This window comes from Zosterops lateralis (assembly GCF_965231275.1).
Source record: "Zosterops lateralis genome assembly, chromosome: 1".
Taxonomy (NCBI): Eukaryota; Metazoa; Chordata; class Aves; order Passeriformes; family Zosteropidae; genus Zosterops; species Zosterops lateralis.
Window position 1 is genome coordinate 133,890,787 of NC_139762.1, and position 13,963 is coordinate 133,904,749.

At 35.7% G+C, this 13,963-nt stretch overlaps 1 protein-coding gene across 1 annotated transcript in view; it reads left to right on the plus strand.

The window, feature by feature from the left end:
• ZFPM2 (zinc finger protein, FOG family member 2) overlaps window positions 1-13,963 on the plus strand; it is a 308,739-nt gene that overhangs the window by 59,196 nt on the left and 235,580 nt on the right. The window contains exon 3 of the mRNA XM_083855434.1: window positions 13,393-13,494. Within this exon, the coding sequence (XP_083711560.1) occupies window positions 13,393-13,494 (102 nt within the window). The remainder of the gene's footprint in view (window positions 1-13,392; window positions 13,495-13,963) is intronic.

Consider the following 13,963-nt stretch of genomic DNA (forward strand, 5'->3'; position numbering starts at 1 on the left):
ATTAATTTCTTTTGTGTTCTTTTCATAGTGGAAGGGCTTGTGACTTTATTATATAGTAAATACTAAAAATTAGACAAATTCTTGGGTTTTTTAATGAATCTGTTAAGAATTTATAGCCTTTTGTTTTTCTTTCTAGTGTTTAAGTAATGAAATTAAAAGATAGTATGAGAAATAAGCTTTTCTCTTTTTTCCTAGAAATATTCTTTAACATCATGAATGAAAAGGCATTATGAAAATGAAAAAGCAAGAAAATGAGATGTGTACCAAATAGGTCAGAGAACAAATAAAGGCAGTCTTAATTTCTGTTTTTGGGGCCTGACTTTTGATTTTTCTTCTGCTCTTTGATAGTATTGGCAACGTGTAAATGACAAATATTTCCAAATAAGGAGAAAGTAAGTGTAGATCTCTGTTTTCTCGTGCAACAGGTTTCCTTTTCTCAGAAATATGTCAGAACTGGCATGGAAATCCATTATGCTATCTCTGAATTCTGCCCTTGCTAGCATGGACCATTAATGGTTTTAGAAAGTAAAGGTGTTTTCTTGGATATAAATTTTATCTGTCCTGTCTCCCTATTTCCCTCCCCTGGGGTTTCTTCCCAGCTGACCCAGAGCAAGAGGACAAATGAGTCTTTAGGGCTTCCTGCAAGAATCAAGAAGCATGGGGAACAAGTGACACAACTCTTGGGGAGGAGGTGTTTGTGAGGCTTCATCCATGGTATGTTTTTTATACTTACCCAGCTCTGTAAATTCAAGTACCACCTAAAACCAGGGGCTTTTTGCTATCCAAACTAGGTACTGAATGCAAAAATTTACTGAAGTCACAATTCATTTTGAGGAATGAGAATAGAGGACCTACAGGTTCACAACTTGGTAACTTTGGCTTCTTGAAGAGATTTTCTTGTCAAACTGTGCCTGATGGTATTATAAGCAGAGAGCAGTCCCTTACTGTCTAAATTGCCAACAGGAACCTTTATAAAGCCATACTTGTCATTCCCATCTTACTAATTTGGGTTTGTGAGATAGATTCAGCAGAATAGTTGCCAGAATTAGAAGGTGAAGGCGAAAACCTCTGCAAAGTGTGGAGCAAATTAATCACATTGATTGAGCTACATGTCATTTTACAACTTCTCCGTTTTCAAAATTTTGACTCTCTGCTATTACTTTTCCCTTCTCCTTTTGTTCACTGATGGCTTTTACGACAAGGAATCTGGAAAGTTCCTCCTCTCCCACACTTCTGCAGCACTGCAAAATTAACTTTGCTGCATGTGAATATTCCTATGTGGTCTATGTGAAGAAGCGAGCAGTGGTTTAAGCATGTAAATATTCAAAGCTGAAAGGGAAATTACCAACCTACTATTTGTCAGGTTTTGCTTTAAGCTTCCACTTCTGGATTTTTTTACCTTTTGGATGAAGACCTTCGTAATTGATGGCAGTTAAGTTTGATTCATTTGCAGTTTTGACAGTGAGATAAGGAGAAAGGGAGTATTTTGGAAACAGGATCGTGGTGCTTTACTACAAATCTGCACTGATCTCTATGTTTGAAGTAGAAACAAAAAGCTTTGTGGAAGGTAGCCTTGATAATAGTGCATTAAATTTTGTCAGTTTGAAAACAGCCTTTGAAAATTGCTGTTTATGTTTAGCTACCACGAATTACTGTACTGCCAATAATGAGGGTATCTGATGATCCTGTCCACACAAAGATTTTATTAGCCTGGAATATCCCTTGCTGAATATTTTTTCAGTCAGTGGGCATGTGGAATCAGAGTCTGTATCAAACGAAGATTAATTCAGATTAAATTCAGATGTAGAAAATTTATTACTTAAATGTCAGTATTTCAACAGTCTGTGTAAGGAGAAAGTAGCCTGTCTCCCATGCAGAACAAAGATAGGCTGGATTTGGAAGCTAGGGGATAGGACATAAAGATTAAATTTTGTCTACTGTAGGTTGGAATAAGAAAATAAGGTGATGCTAAAAGAGGCAAGTAGAAGTTGCAGAAGGGCAGATAGAAGGGGGGGAAAAGCAACAGAACAATATGGAGGCCAAGTTGAAGGAGATGGGGTGAAAATCAAAGTTCTAAATCAAGATTATTTGTGAGGTGAAGTAGTTTATAATTGATTTTTCAGTCTCTGCTGTCATCCTGCCTAGAATACCCTCAGGAAAAATAAAACTAAAGTTCTTGTCTGTTAGAAAGTTTGCTATGCTCATATGATGACAGCTTTTACTCTCTGTAAACAGAAAGAAGAATAGGAGCCTTGATGACTTGGTAGTGGTGGTAACTGGCTAAACAAATTAAAGTTCCTTGTGACCTTCCTAGCAGAAATGTTCAATTAGGGTTTAACTTTCAAAGGAAAATTATCTTAAGTGATAAGAGAGATCATTTGAGATTAGTAGATAGTTAAGTAGCTGTGTTCACAGAAGGAAAGAGGCAAGAGAAGAAAATGGAGATTTATAATCAAAAGAGAAAATGTTGGTCTGTTGCCAGAAGAAGGAGGCAAATGAAGGAATGACTGTATCTGATAATTAGTGAAAGAAGGCAGGTTCATTTCTTGCTGCTTGCACAGATGATTGTGTCAAATTCTCCTGCTCATTGCTTGACTATTGCTGTTGTTCCTCGTGTTGTAGGTTTTCCATGGTTACTTCAGCACAAGGTAATGTTGGCACCAGCCCTCAGTGGAAGGAGATTCAGTGACCTTAAAACTCCTGGTGGCAGATGGGAAAGCAAATGGCTTCTGCTGCCCAGTGTTAACTCTGCTTCAGTTGGTGACACAGAGTGATAGGGAGGATACATGAGGTGACATGGAGGGTGTTTGTTTCAGGAGGCAATGATTTTATGATCTGTAGGACACACTGGTTTTGCAGACTGTATGTCTGTAGCAATGTGTGTTTGTAGTTGGTTGAGTGATTTGGATTCCTGATATTGATTATCCTTATTTGTGGGGGAAGAGGAAAATGAGGGAATCCAGTACAGTCTGAAACTCATATACAGTTCTAAGTCAGGAAGAAGGAAACACAGGAAATACATGGTTTGCATACTGAGTTTATACCTGGTTCTACTTTCTCATATTCTTCTTGGGCAGAAAGGAATGAGTTCCAAGCTAGAACTAAGTTTTCTGTTCATGAACACATAGTCATGCTCATCTATGTTGTTACTAGCCTGCCAGACCAGCTTGGGACTGGAATTTTTTATATTAAACCATGTGACCTGATTGTGCAGCCAGGCTTGAGATTCAGAGAAACAGCTGCAGTGTGAGTCCTCGTACAAGAAAGCGTATACAAAGCTAAGTTCATCTGTGTATTAATCTATCCCTTCATACTTCATGTGCAAAGCTATCATGGTACCATCTATAATAACATCCTGAAAACGATTTCTGTGTGTCCCTTTTTCCTCTGGAGTATGACTTTGTGTCTGTGTGAATGCCTGTGTGCAACTGTGTAAATATTTCTTGATTCTTTCATGTTACAGATGTAGTGACTAACAATATGCTTGCTATTTTCTACTTCTGGATCAAACAGTAGATTTATGCTTTCTTTTCTTTATTTTCTCCCCATTTTTCCAACCAGGAACATTTTAATCAATATTTTTTTTCTTTTCAGTAATGGATTTCGTGACAAATTTCTACCACTTGCTATAGCGAGTGGAAGTAGGATCAGCAGAAGGCAGCTATACCATAATCACTTTGAGCTCAATAAGGAGATATTTACAGGCAACTTTGTTCTTATTTCTTAACAGGATTAAGAAGCTCAGCTCTTTAAATTCTTGCATATAACACTGACATTTCGAGGGTGTGTTTGGACCAAGGAGTTCAAAGAGAAGGAATAAAAAAGAAAAGCCAATATGACTTTGTTTTTTACCTTGCTGCAGGAGCAGTTTGTGCAAATCGCCTATAAGCTTATTGACCTGAATCTTTGACTCCTTGTTTTCTCTGGATTTGGCTGGAGTGTAGACACTGATAGAGCACTGATAGAGGTGATTGCACAGCCCTCGGCTTTGCTTGGCACCAGATCCACCCCCCTCCCTGCGCCTGACATTATCTTTCCCTGGCAATACTCCTGTTCTCTGGAGCTCATATTCCTTTAAATATTTTAGATTATTTTAATTCATTGCATTTTACTTATGTAGAATTTTTGACTAAATGAAGGATACGTTCATTCTTTTTGGTAATCAGAGACAGAAGAGGGCATGTATGTATTTTCATTTCCTAGGATAACTAGAATGTGCATAAGATCTCACAGCACTACTCCTTCCAAGAATGCAATAGTTACCTCTCACTGACTTGTCTGCATGTTAGTGACACTGTTGGATTCTCATATTCCCCGAAGTAAAGGATTCTCTTATGTTTATCTGTATCACATTCATCTGAAACAACTTTGGAAGATGAGGATGGGAGATCTCATAACTGTCTACAAGTACCTGACAGGAGGCTGTAGTAGATGGGGTTCAGTTTCTTCTGCCACACCTGCATTGGGATGGTGAGAGAAAATGGCCTTAATTGAGACAGGGGAGATTCAGATTAATGTTACATATTAGAAAAACATTTTTCACTGTTAGGCATTAGGGTGGTGAGGCACTGGAATGGGTGGCCTGGGGAGATGGTGGAGTCACCATCCCTGGAGGTGTTAAAGAGGTGTCTGGATCTGGCTCTGGGTAGGGTGGTTTAGGGTTTAGGGTTTTAGAGGTTGCAGTGACAGTGCTGGGTGGACAGCTGGACCTGATGATCTTAAAGGTCCCTTCCAACCCTGACGATTCTATGATTCTCATCTTCCTTACTTTTTGTCAGATGCTGAATATGGACAAAGCAAAGAAGGGGCTTCTCTGATAAAAGCTTTTGAACAATGCTAAGTCAGAGTTAGATTGGATCCTACCAGGATTAAAGGAGATCTTTTTCATCTGAACATCAGCATTTGCCTTGTGCTTTACCTCTTATGGTTTCTCATTCTTTCCTGCTACTGGACCTTAGAGGATCACTTGTTTTCTTTCTTGAAGGCAAAAGAGAGATCTGAAAAGGTTGAAGTGATGTTTATTTTTTTTTCACCATTCTCTAGAGATCATGTAAAGGCTTCCAAAACAAAAAGTAGAAGATTGTATATTTTGTACTTTTTTTTTTTTTTATTTACTGCTAACCCGTGTTTAAACCTGTCATGCCATATTTTCAGTCCAGCTTAAACCTATGTAAGTATTAGATCAACTTTAGTTGAATAAAAATTTGACCTAAGTTAAACAAGCAAACCCTTCTTCTAATCAAGACATTAAATAATTTGTCATCAAGCAGAAAATTATATCTCAAAAAGAAACTAGAAAGCTATGTTTCAAGAAATAAATACATAGATCCAAATAGAAAACATTATTCTAACTGTACAGAATTAAAAAGTGCAAGAAACACTTAAACAGCTTACTCAACTTTAAGCAGTTTATCAAAGCAACTCCAGCCTTTTCAGTCAGCACATTTTTATTTTCTTAAGAACAATGAAATTCTGAATTCTTTTGCAGCTATGGATAGAATTCACAAAGGGATTATTTGGTTACAACAAGTAGTGTAATGTCCTCTTACTAGAAAGTCACAAAACTTGAACTTGGATTGACTTAAATTTGAGGTCAAATTTGACGGAATATGAATAGCAAATTAATAAGGGTAATCTTCTTTAAAATATGAAATGCACAAATCACAAATTTCACATGTACTTAGTTCATGTGTACTGTACATCTGTTTCTAATTTTGTTTATAGCGAAGGTCCATTTTGTCTCTTTTTTGTCTTATTTGGTGGCTCTGACACAAAAATTCTGAATACATTTGAAGAGTTCTAAGACATGACTGAAAAAATTCTTGTCAACCCAGGCCCAAAGCAGACTTGCTCACAGGTTGTGTACTATATGTATATATTTGCAGTAATTTAACTCTGAAAGGATCAGTAAAAATAAATAAAGAAAGTGCCACATTTATGTCATCACTGGATAAATATTGTTAAGACAAATATTATTGCTGGATAGAGAAAAAGAAAACATGTATTTTTGACTGCTAAGTCTTTTTCTTGGGTTTGACTGACAGAGGCCTAGACTGGTTTTGAAATTGTGTGATACAACATACATGTGGGAACACACCTGCAATGATAGGAAATTGGCTGTTTTTGATATTGAACCAGCTGAAGTGTTGATTTTTTCAAATAAAAATATCCAGTTGTTTTCGACAAAGTAAATTAAGATTTTACTGTGTAGGAACAGGTACCTATTGCTACTGTTTATGTAGTCGTCTAAAAGTCACTTAAAAACTGGATTCATATATGATAATGATTTCAGCTGTAGAGTATAAAATGAAGTGTTCATGATTGGATGAAGAATTCTTACAGGAGATGGAATATTTCTGCAGTAGGGATGGAACAGAATTGTTATGTAATTAAATTGATATATGAACTTGAAGAAGAGCCTTCAAACTTAGAATTTGAAACTTGTTAAAATTTCTCTGAAGTAACCTCTCTCTTCTGCTGCAGGCTGATTTAGAATCTCATGGATTGTTCATTTCCATTGAAATAATTTTTGAAAATTATATTAACCAACAGTCTTTATTTGTGTCATGTAAATATCTTTTAAAATGTGCTTCTGCTACTTTTCTAATCAAGTGCTTAGAGCTATGTAGTTTGAACCCCAGGCCAGTACTTGCATATGTCTAATAGAGTTCTTGTATTGAAGTTTTAATGGGGAGAGATTGAAAAGATGTGAGACTTTTTTTTTTTAATTGATAGAACCTCTTGAGTAGCCAGTGTATCTGAATGATGCTCATTTGTAGCATGTGTGTTTAGAGTTTTTCCCTAAAAATTAGAAAACGTATATATATATATATATTTTTTTTTTCAAACCCATTAATAAAAAGAAAGTCAGGAGTAGAAATTAGAGAGCACTTTCACTGTTCTGCAGGAAATATATTTGAATGAGTGATCTTTGTCTTGAAAGGACTTCAAAAGCAAACAGTGGCGATAATGAGAACATATCAAACATGTAGAGAAAGAAGGAGGCCAGGCTCAGTCTAGATGAATGTGCTGCACAGCAGTGTCTTATCCCAGGAGAAAACTGCTGTAGCTGAAATGGTTAGAAATAATTGACACTGCTTTTTAACATGATCACTTTGCTGTGATGTAATGTGTCAAGATGTCATTTTATTAAACAAAGTGGTGATTTTAATAGAAACCAAAATACTTTCATACCACTGTTTTGGAGAGCTAAAGGCTTGCACATATGTGGGCACTTGCCAACACTTGAATATTCACAGGCTGATCCTAAAAATTAGGGGAAGAGACAATGCATTATTTCTGAGACTTGCTGGACAAATAATTCTAAGAGTGCTTAGGGCAAATGGAAACATACAGTTATTTCAAATGAGGTTTATCCCAGGAGAAATTATGATTGTTAATCAGCATGACAGAAAACAATAATTGCTTGCAAAGAAGCAAAGTGTTGAGGTGATGAATATAATCTGAAATAAAATGCAGTAGATTAACTTGTTCAAGTGCTGGTTTCTTTCAGGTACGTTACCAAATCAATCATCTGAGGACCAGATTTTGCTCATACTTTCTGTATTTGTAGAGTAGGGTGTCTGAGTTGATTTTTATGGGCATCACTGAAATTATTTCTGATATATGTATATGTATGCTAGATGAATTGATAACAGTCTGGTAGTGATAGCACCAGATCTCTTCCTCTGTCTCTCTCTCTGTCTGTCCTTGCAAGGCTTGTAGTGTGAATCCATTTGCATGGCCCTGTACCCACTGTAGTTGTTTTTCTTGTCCTCATATCATTAGGCAAATATGACAAAGTATGGAAATGTACCCTCCCATATTATTGTTTATTCTCAAAGTTCTATTGTCGTTCCAAAAGCTTATTTTTTTTGCATGATTTTATACCCAGAATGATTTATATCTGCTAAAACCTGTATTGCCATTACAATTAGAGTTAAATAGATACATAGAATATTTTAAAAAGAGATAATCCACAAGAAGTTTTGGTAAGGCCTGTTAGATGTCATTAGTATTCTTAAGAATAGTGTGTGCTGCTAAAAAGTAAGTTGTGTTGAATGAACTACATATTTGTATTTTAAGTTGCATATGGTTTATTTCAAAGTTACTGAGTATGGCTTTGGAAGAGAGATTTCTGGCAACAATCCTCAGCTTACAGTGTGTTTCTTAGGGTTCAAGAGCAGGATTATCAGTGTGTGTAAGGTCTGTTACTGGTTGCAGGCATTGAGATAAAGCAAATAACAAAGGACAGTTCTTGATTGCTGATCTATAGTTTCTGAAGCTCTGCCATCTGGTTCGTATGTATAGACTCAGAATCCTTGTTTGGTTGGATCTAGAATTGCTGCCACTGTAGACTGTGGCAGAAAGGAGCAGGCCCCCTCCCTTTCCACAGCCACTGGTCCGTCACCATCCATGAGGTTATGTCCTTGCCAGATGAAAGTCTACAGTGAGTGACTCTCCAAGTCCTTGCATTGCATCTATTTTCTGTTTTGGCAATACAGAGTGCTACAGGCTTTGCAACAATTTATTTCTGAACTGATTTATTATAATTTAGAAGTGATGTTTCACTCTGAACAGCTGTATGAGGATTTTAACAATTTAAGTTTACATTTATGCTGCCAGGAAGAGGAAAACAAACTGAATTTCAAACTTTTATTGTTCTCTCACTCTAATAGAAGCTGTTGTGTGCTTTCTGTGACTAGTACAGTCCTTCACCCAGAGCTATTTTGTCTGATGATAAAACCATGAGTGTATGAAGCTTGCACGTTTTTCATCTCTTTTATGACCTTATCTTTTGTGAGAGGCTTCTGTGAAAGTATCCTGACTATAGGAAGCACCTGGTAAACATACATGATATCTGTGGTGTGATAAGCAGTTGCGAACAAGAAAGTAGATCTGTCAGTTCTGAACTGTTCATTGTTACAAATACTTTGTTGATGTAGCTGATTGCAAAATATGTTATAGAGTGCCTAACATCTGCTATAACATTTCTAGTCAAGATAGTTCAATAGTTATATTGTACGAGACTTTCTGTAAGAGCCTAATACTGATAGGAACAACATGGATTAAAACAGCAGGATTGAGAAGAACTGCTAACCCATGTGCTTCTTTAAAATACCACAACTACTTGTGGTACAAGCTGATTAAGTACAAATTGGGAAGTCTTTAATTTGTTAAAAAGATTAAAGTAAAATTACTTGTTAATATTCAAGTCTCTCTTTTCCTACTTGTCAGTGTTGTCAGAGAAGTTACAGTTCTCTCTCTCATTTCTGGTAGTATATCTCTTTTACAGTCTTCACATTTCATGACCAGTTTTTCCACCTTGAATTACAGTGAATTGTCTATTGGATAAACATTAGGCTATTTAAACTACATAAAAAAAACCAAACAAACTTGAACTGTTTCTGAAGACAACAGAAACAGTCAATGCTAGTGAGAAATTCTGAAAATTCTATCCACATTACACATAGAAGTCATTTGAATAAGATGTTGTTTTTTTTTTTTTCCTCTTAGTTAAGTAGTATTTTGTGTATTCATCATTTCAGCATAAGTACTAGATTTGTTTCCCCCAGGTTAAGCTGACTAAAGATAGGTTCCTAGTGTATTTAAGAGGATGATTCATTTCAGCTGTCTCAGACAGGGGTCTCATATCTCAGGCATGCTAGAATAGGATGAATCACTCAGGAGGTTTCTCTCTTCCCTCTCTAGGAGTGTCTATGTTAGTCTGGACTAGCTTAACTTTCAAGCATCTGAGGTTAGAGGTGATGAGTTCTGCCAAAAGTGTAAGTTTATTACCAAGCATAGAGAACTAGTGGAAATTTCAGTAGATTTACTTGACTCATGGCTGAACATAATTTAAAGGACAGAATTCACATACCAGGCTTAGTTGCTAAAAAGCAACTGCTAAAACCTGCTTAAACAGAAGCAGGTTTTGGTTCATTTTAGAGTACTTACACCACTCTTTGGTGTTGATGGGGAAAAGTAGTTTATCCTTTAACTTAAATACAAAGTGTAGTTGAGCAGAAAAGTAAATAAAAAGTGTGAGAAACCCCAAAAAATGGGATTAGAAAGGAATCAACAAGTTAGTAGCAAATGGGTAGTATATATAGGCAAAAAGGACTTGAATGGACCTGAAAGAAAGAAATAATTAATGTCCTGGATCCAGTTAAATGTCTACACTTGTAAACTGAAGAAAAATGTAATCAATTCTAAAATAAATATTAAAAAGTAGTCTTATTGAGACTGAAAAGTAGTCAGTGATTGAACAGAAAGAGTAAACAGTGAAAGAAAATAAATTTTGAAAGGAAATAAAATCCTTTGTGCTTTTTAGCAGCTAACAAATGTTAGCTGCTAAAATAGCTTTAACTATGGGGAAAGAAAACAAAAAATGCTTGAGAGACGTGCTTTGTTATCAGCTCTTCTGGTAAGCCTCCTTTTGGCTTTTTAAAGTTGCAATGTCCAGAGCACCAAATAGATTGTCTTGGTTGCCCATTTCAATCTGACCTTGATGCTCACCTGAGCTTGGGATAGACTTCACTCCCTGGTGGATTCAGAAATTGGCGGTAATGTACCATTTGTTGGTTTCAGAAGCAGACTGGAGTAGTGTGGGGAAACAGCAGAAATCAGTGTGGTGCATTTAGGTGTGTAATGCATGCACTTGGTAGGTGGGAATAATAGAAAATATCAATGGCAAGAATACTTCTAGATACAAAGCAAAGTTTTCTTTGATGTGGAGAACACAAGACATGCATCAATTCATTCAAACTTGACTATGAAAACCATGTAACACTATAATTCATGAAACACTGAAAAGGCAAGTTAATGGAAAGTTAAGTCATCTGCTAACATACATTTTCAGAGTTTTCCTCACCTTCCAAATACTTAATTACTGTGTACTGTAGTTTTTTGTACCTTAGCTGTTGTTCTGTCCTTTTGCTTTTCAACCTAATTTTTTCACTTAACTTTGTCCTCTTTTAATTCCAATAGTTTCATTTGTTTATGTTCTGGTTAGTTGCACTGACTGGAAGAATGCTGAAATTTGCAAGCTAACACCGGGACGGTATATATTATAACCTGGAAGAACTCAATACTTTGGAGGTTAAATTGTCCAATTATCTATGCTTCTTTTCTGTCTAAAAGAATTACTATTTCTAGATTTTGCTGTTATTGTTCTGTTTTAGTACATACAGCTCTGTTATATACAGTGGAAGAACAGTATTAACAATCTATACAAAGAACGTTCTAAGAACTGTCTGTGTTGGTAATACATCTTGAGTTAGAAAACAAGAATTGCTCTTGCTGTGAATTGCTTTCCAACATTTTTGAGAAAACTGGGGTTGATCATGCCAGGTCTGAACTTAGGAAAAAATTTCTTTTGTGTCTCTCCAATGAAAGACAAATTTTTGCTGCTTTAAGTTGCTATTAATGTAGAAAAATGAAGATAAAGTTGTCCAATAGATTCTTCAATCCACCCAAGAAAGCAGAGGTCTGATTACTACAAAGTAACTATACAAATGCTTATTCAAAATAGGCTAGTTGCTTTAAAAAAAATTGCTAAAACTGCTTAGCAGAAACTTGATAGCTTTTTCAGTACATGAGTATATTTAGGACTTTCTTCTGAAAGGTAACTTCAGATCGAACTGAAACGTGAACTTCAAATTCCTGGCTACAGTTATACAGTCAGTTTAACACAAAAATTGTACTAGATAATTGTGTTATATTCAAGTTTTATTTTACACACTACAAGTGCATACAAATATTCTGGACTATGATTTTAGTACCAGAAGTTCACTGAACTATAGTTTTGTAATGAAACTCTGGAGTGATTATAGTATTGTGTTTGTGTGAGTAGTAGTTTATAAGGCTCTTAAACTTCATATTTGAAAAAACTGTGTTTTATGAATGCAAGGAAGGATGTGTTATTACAGGGCATTACATGTGCACATGAAGTTAATACTTTATAGTGTTTGTATATAATCATGTACTTAAAAATTCTGGGTCACAATCTTATCTGGTATAAATATAGCTCCAGTGATAACGTATGGGGATCTGGCATAGTTTGTTGTAATCACATTTCTTTACCTATGTTGCTAATTAAAGCTTTTGTTATCATGAGTGGGGAAAAAATTACAACTCACTGCTTAATTGCTGTACTTTTTGCTCCTTCTTGGTCTCCTGTTGTTAAATCAACAAAGGGTCTGATTTTTCAGTTAGTAAAATACACCGTATTGGTTTTTCTAGTGCTGTCACTTTTTTGTGGGAAATCATTTTCTAACAAATGTCCTTCAGGTTTGATAAAAAAAATCAACCATTGTCAGTCTTATTTGACTGAAGTCGTTAATTGCGTAGATTTGGTTTTTTCTTCAGTTGTTCTTCTTTGTGTCCTCTTACACATGAGTTTCTTGGATAGGTTATTATTTTAAAAAAATAAATCTACAAATGAGTAAAATCCAAACCTGGAAAAGCCTTTAGAGATGTCAGTGTGTTACTGTGGCCAGAGTGTTTTGTGTTAATACCTGAACTCCTCATCTTCAATGCAGTTTTCTTAGTGGTTATTTATTTCAAACTGTTTAGGCGTGGAGCTTGCCTAGTATATTTGTTTACCTGAAATAACTCCACTTTCAACGAGCAGTTCTTCAAATAAAAAATTAAATGGTCATTTCTAAAAATTTAACCCTATCATAATATTCTGTGTGTCCTGTATATGACCTTGTAGTAGGTAATAAAAGAAGGCAGACACGTGTTTTCAGGAACTTCTGGATGGTGAAAATCTGAAAATTCATCAGAAGTGTAGCATTTCTTTAAATAAAGCTTGATAGGGAGAAAATTACTTTAGGGACCTGCTGGTATATCATGACTTTAGGGGCAAATTCTTTAAGTGCTGGAATACCATGGATTAGCTTTTCACTAGCTATGTGGAAAAAGCAAAATGTTTAGTGGACCATATTTTTGTTCTCAGTGTCATTTATCTGCAGTGCGTAAGAAACATTTAGGTGCCAATTCAAGAAAACCCATAACTGAAAGCTTGTGTTCTGGGGATTCATGAGCTGATTTCTTTCTCTCCTTTGTACATACTTAATGACTTAATGTACTTTGCTTTACAGAATTAAGGTGCAAGTTGTGATTCTGTTTCTTAAGCATATGGAGTAAACATGGTTTTCCAAGATTTTCTCTCTGTGGAACTGGAAGTACTGGATACTCAGGGCTTCTTTGTGTCAGTGGGAACGCACAAATGTTTACATGTCTAATTTTTTTTTTTCATTTTCTCTCTTTATAGACATGCATATGTTTTCACTTAGGCATGTAAGCAGTTGTTTGCATATTATAGGAGCTTTGTTTAAAAGTTACTATTGGAATATGTCAATACTGTATTTTTTGATGGTTTTTCAGGCAATGAAGAAGGCATCCAGGAGGCAGCAGAATCTGATGGTGATGCAAGGTCAGAGAAACCCGGGCAGCTTGCTGTGGAGACTGAAGATTGGGATGGGCCAGGTAGGGAAAAACAACTGAAAGCCGAGAGAAATTTTTTGAACTAGAGTTCAATATTTGTTAATTTCATTATTTTAGTAGATTGTTATGCTTTGCATTTATGTTTAATGGACTGTCTCTTTTATGATCCTTTGGGTTCCAGGATATTGACACGTGAGTACTAAGATAAAATCCTTGAGTAAAAAAAATAGCATTTGTTATACCATTTTGTAAATTGTTCAACATAAAATGCCTTATGTACTTGTTTGATGTAAAGGAAAATTTTCTTGCTGCTTAAAATTTTAGGATTGAAATTTCTCAGTAAGTTCTTTTTTCCATGGTTGAATTAAGGGGCAAGCACTTCTGCTCTGTTTTCTGAGGTCAGAAGACCACCCAGATGCTTTGGTCTCTTCTCAAGCTTTGTGCTAACATTTAGCAGCATGTTTAGCTTAACAAATAGGTATGATGTCTACTAACATTTTCAAGGAGCTTT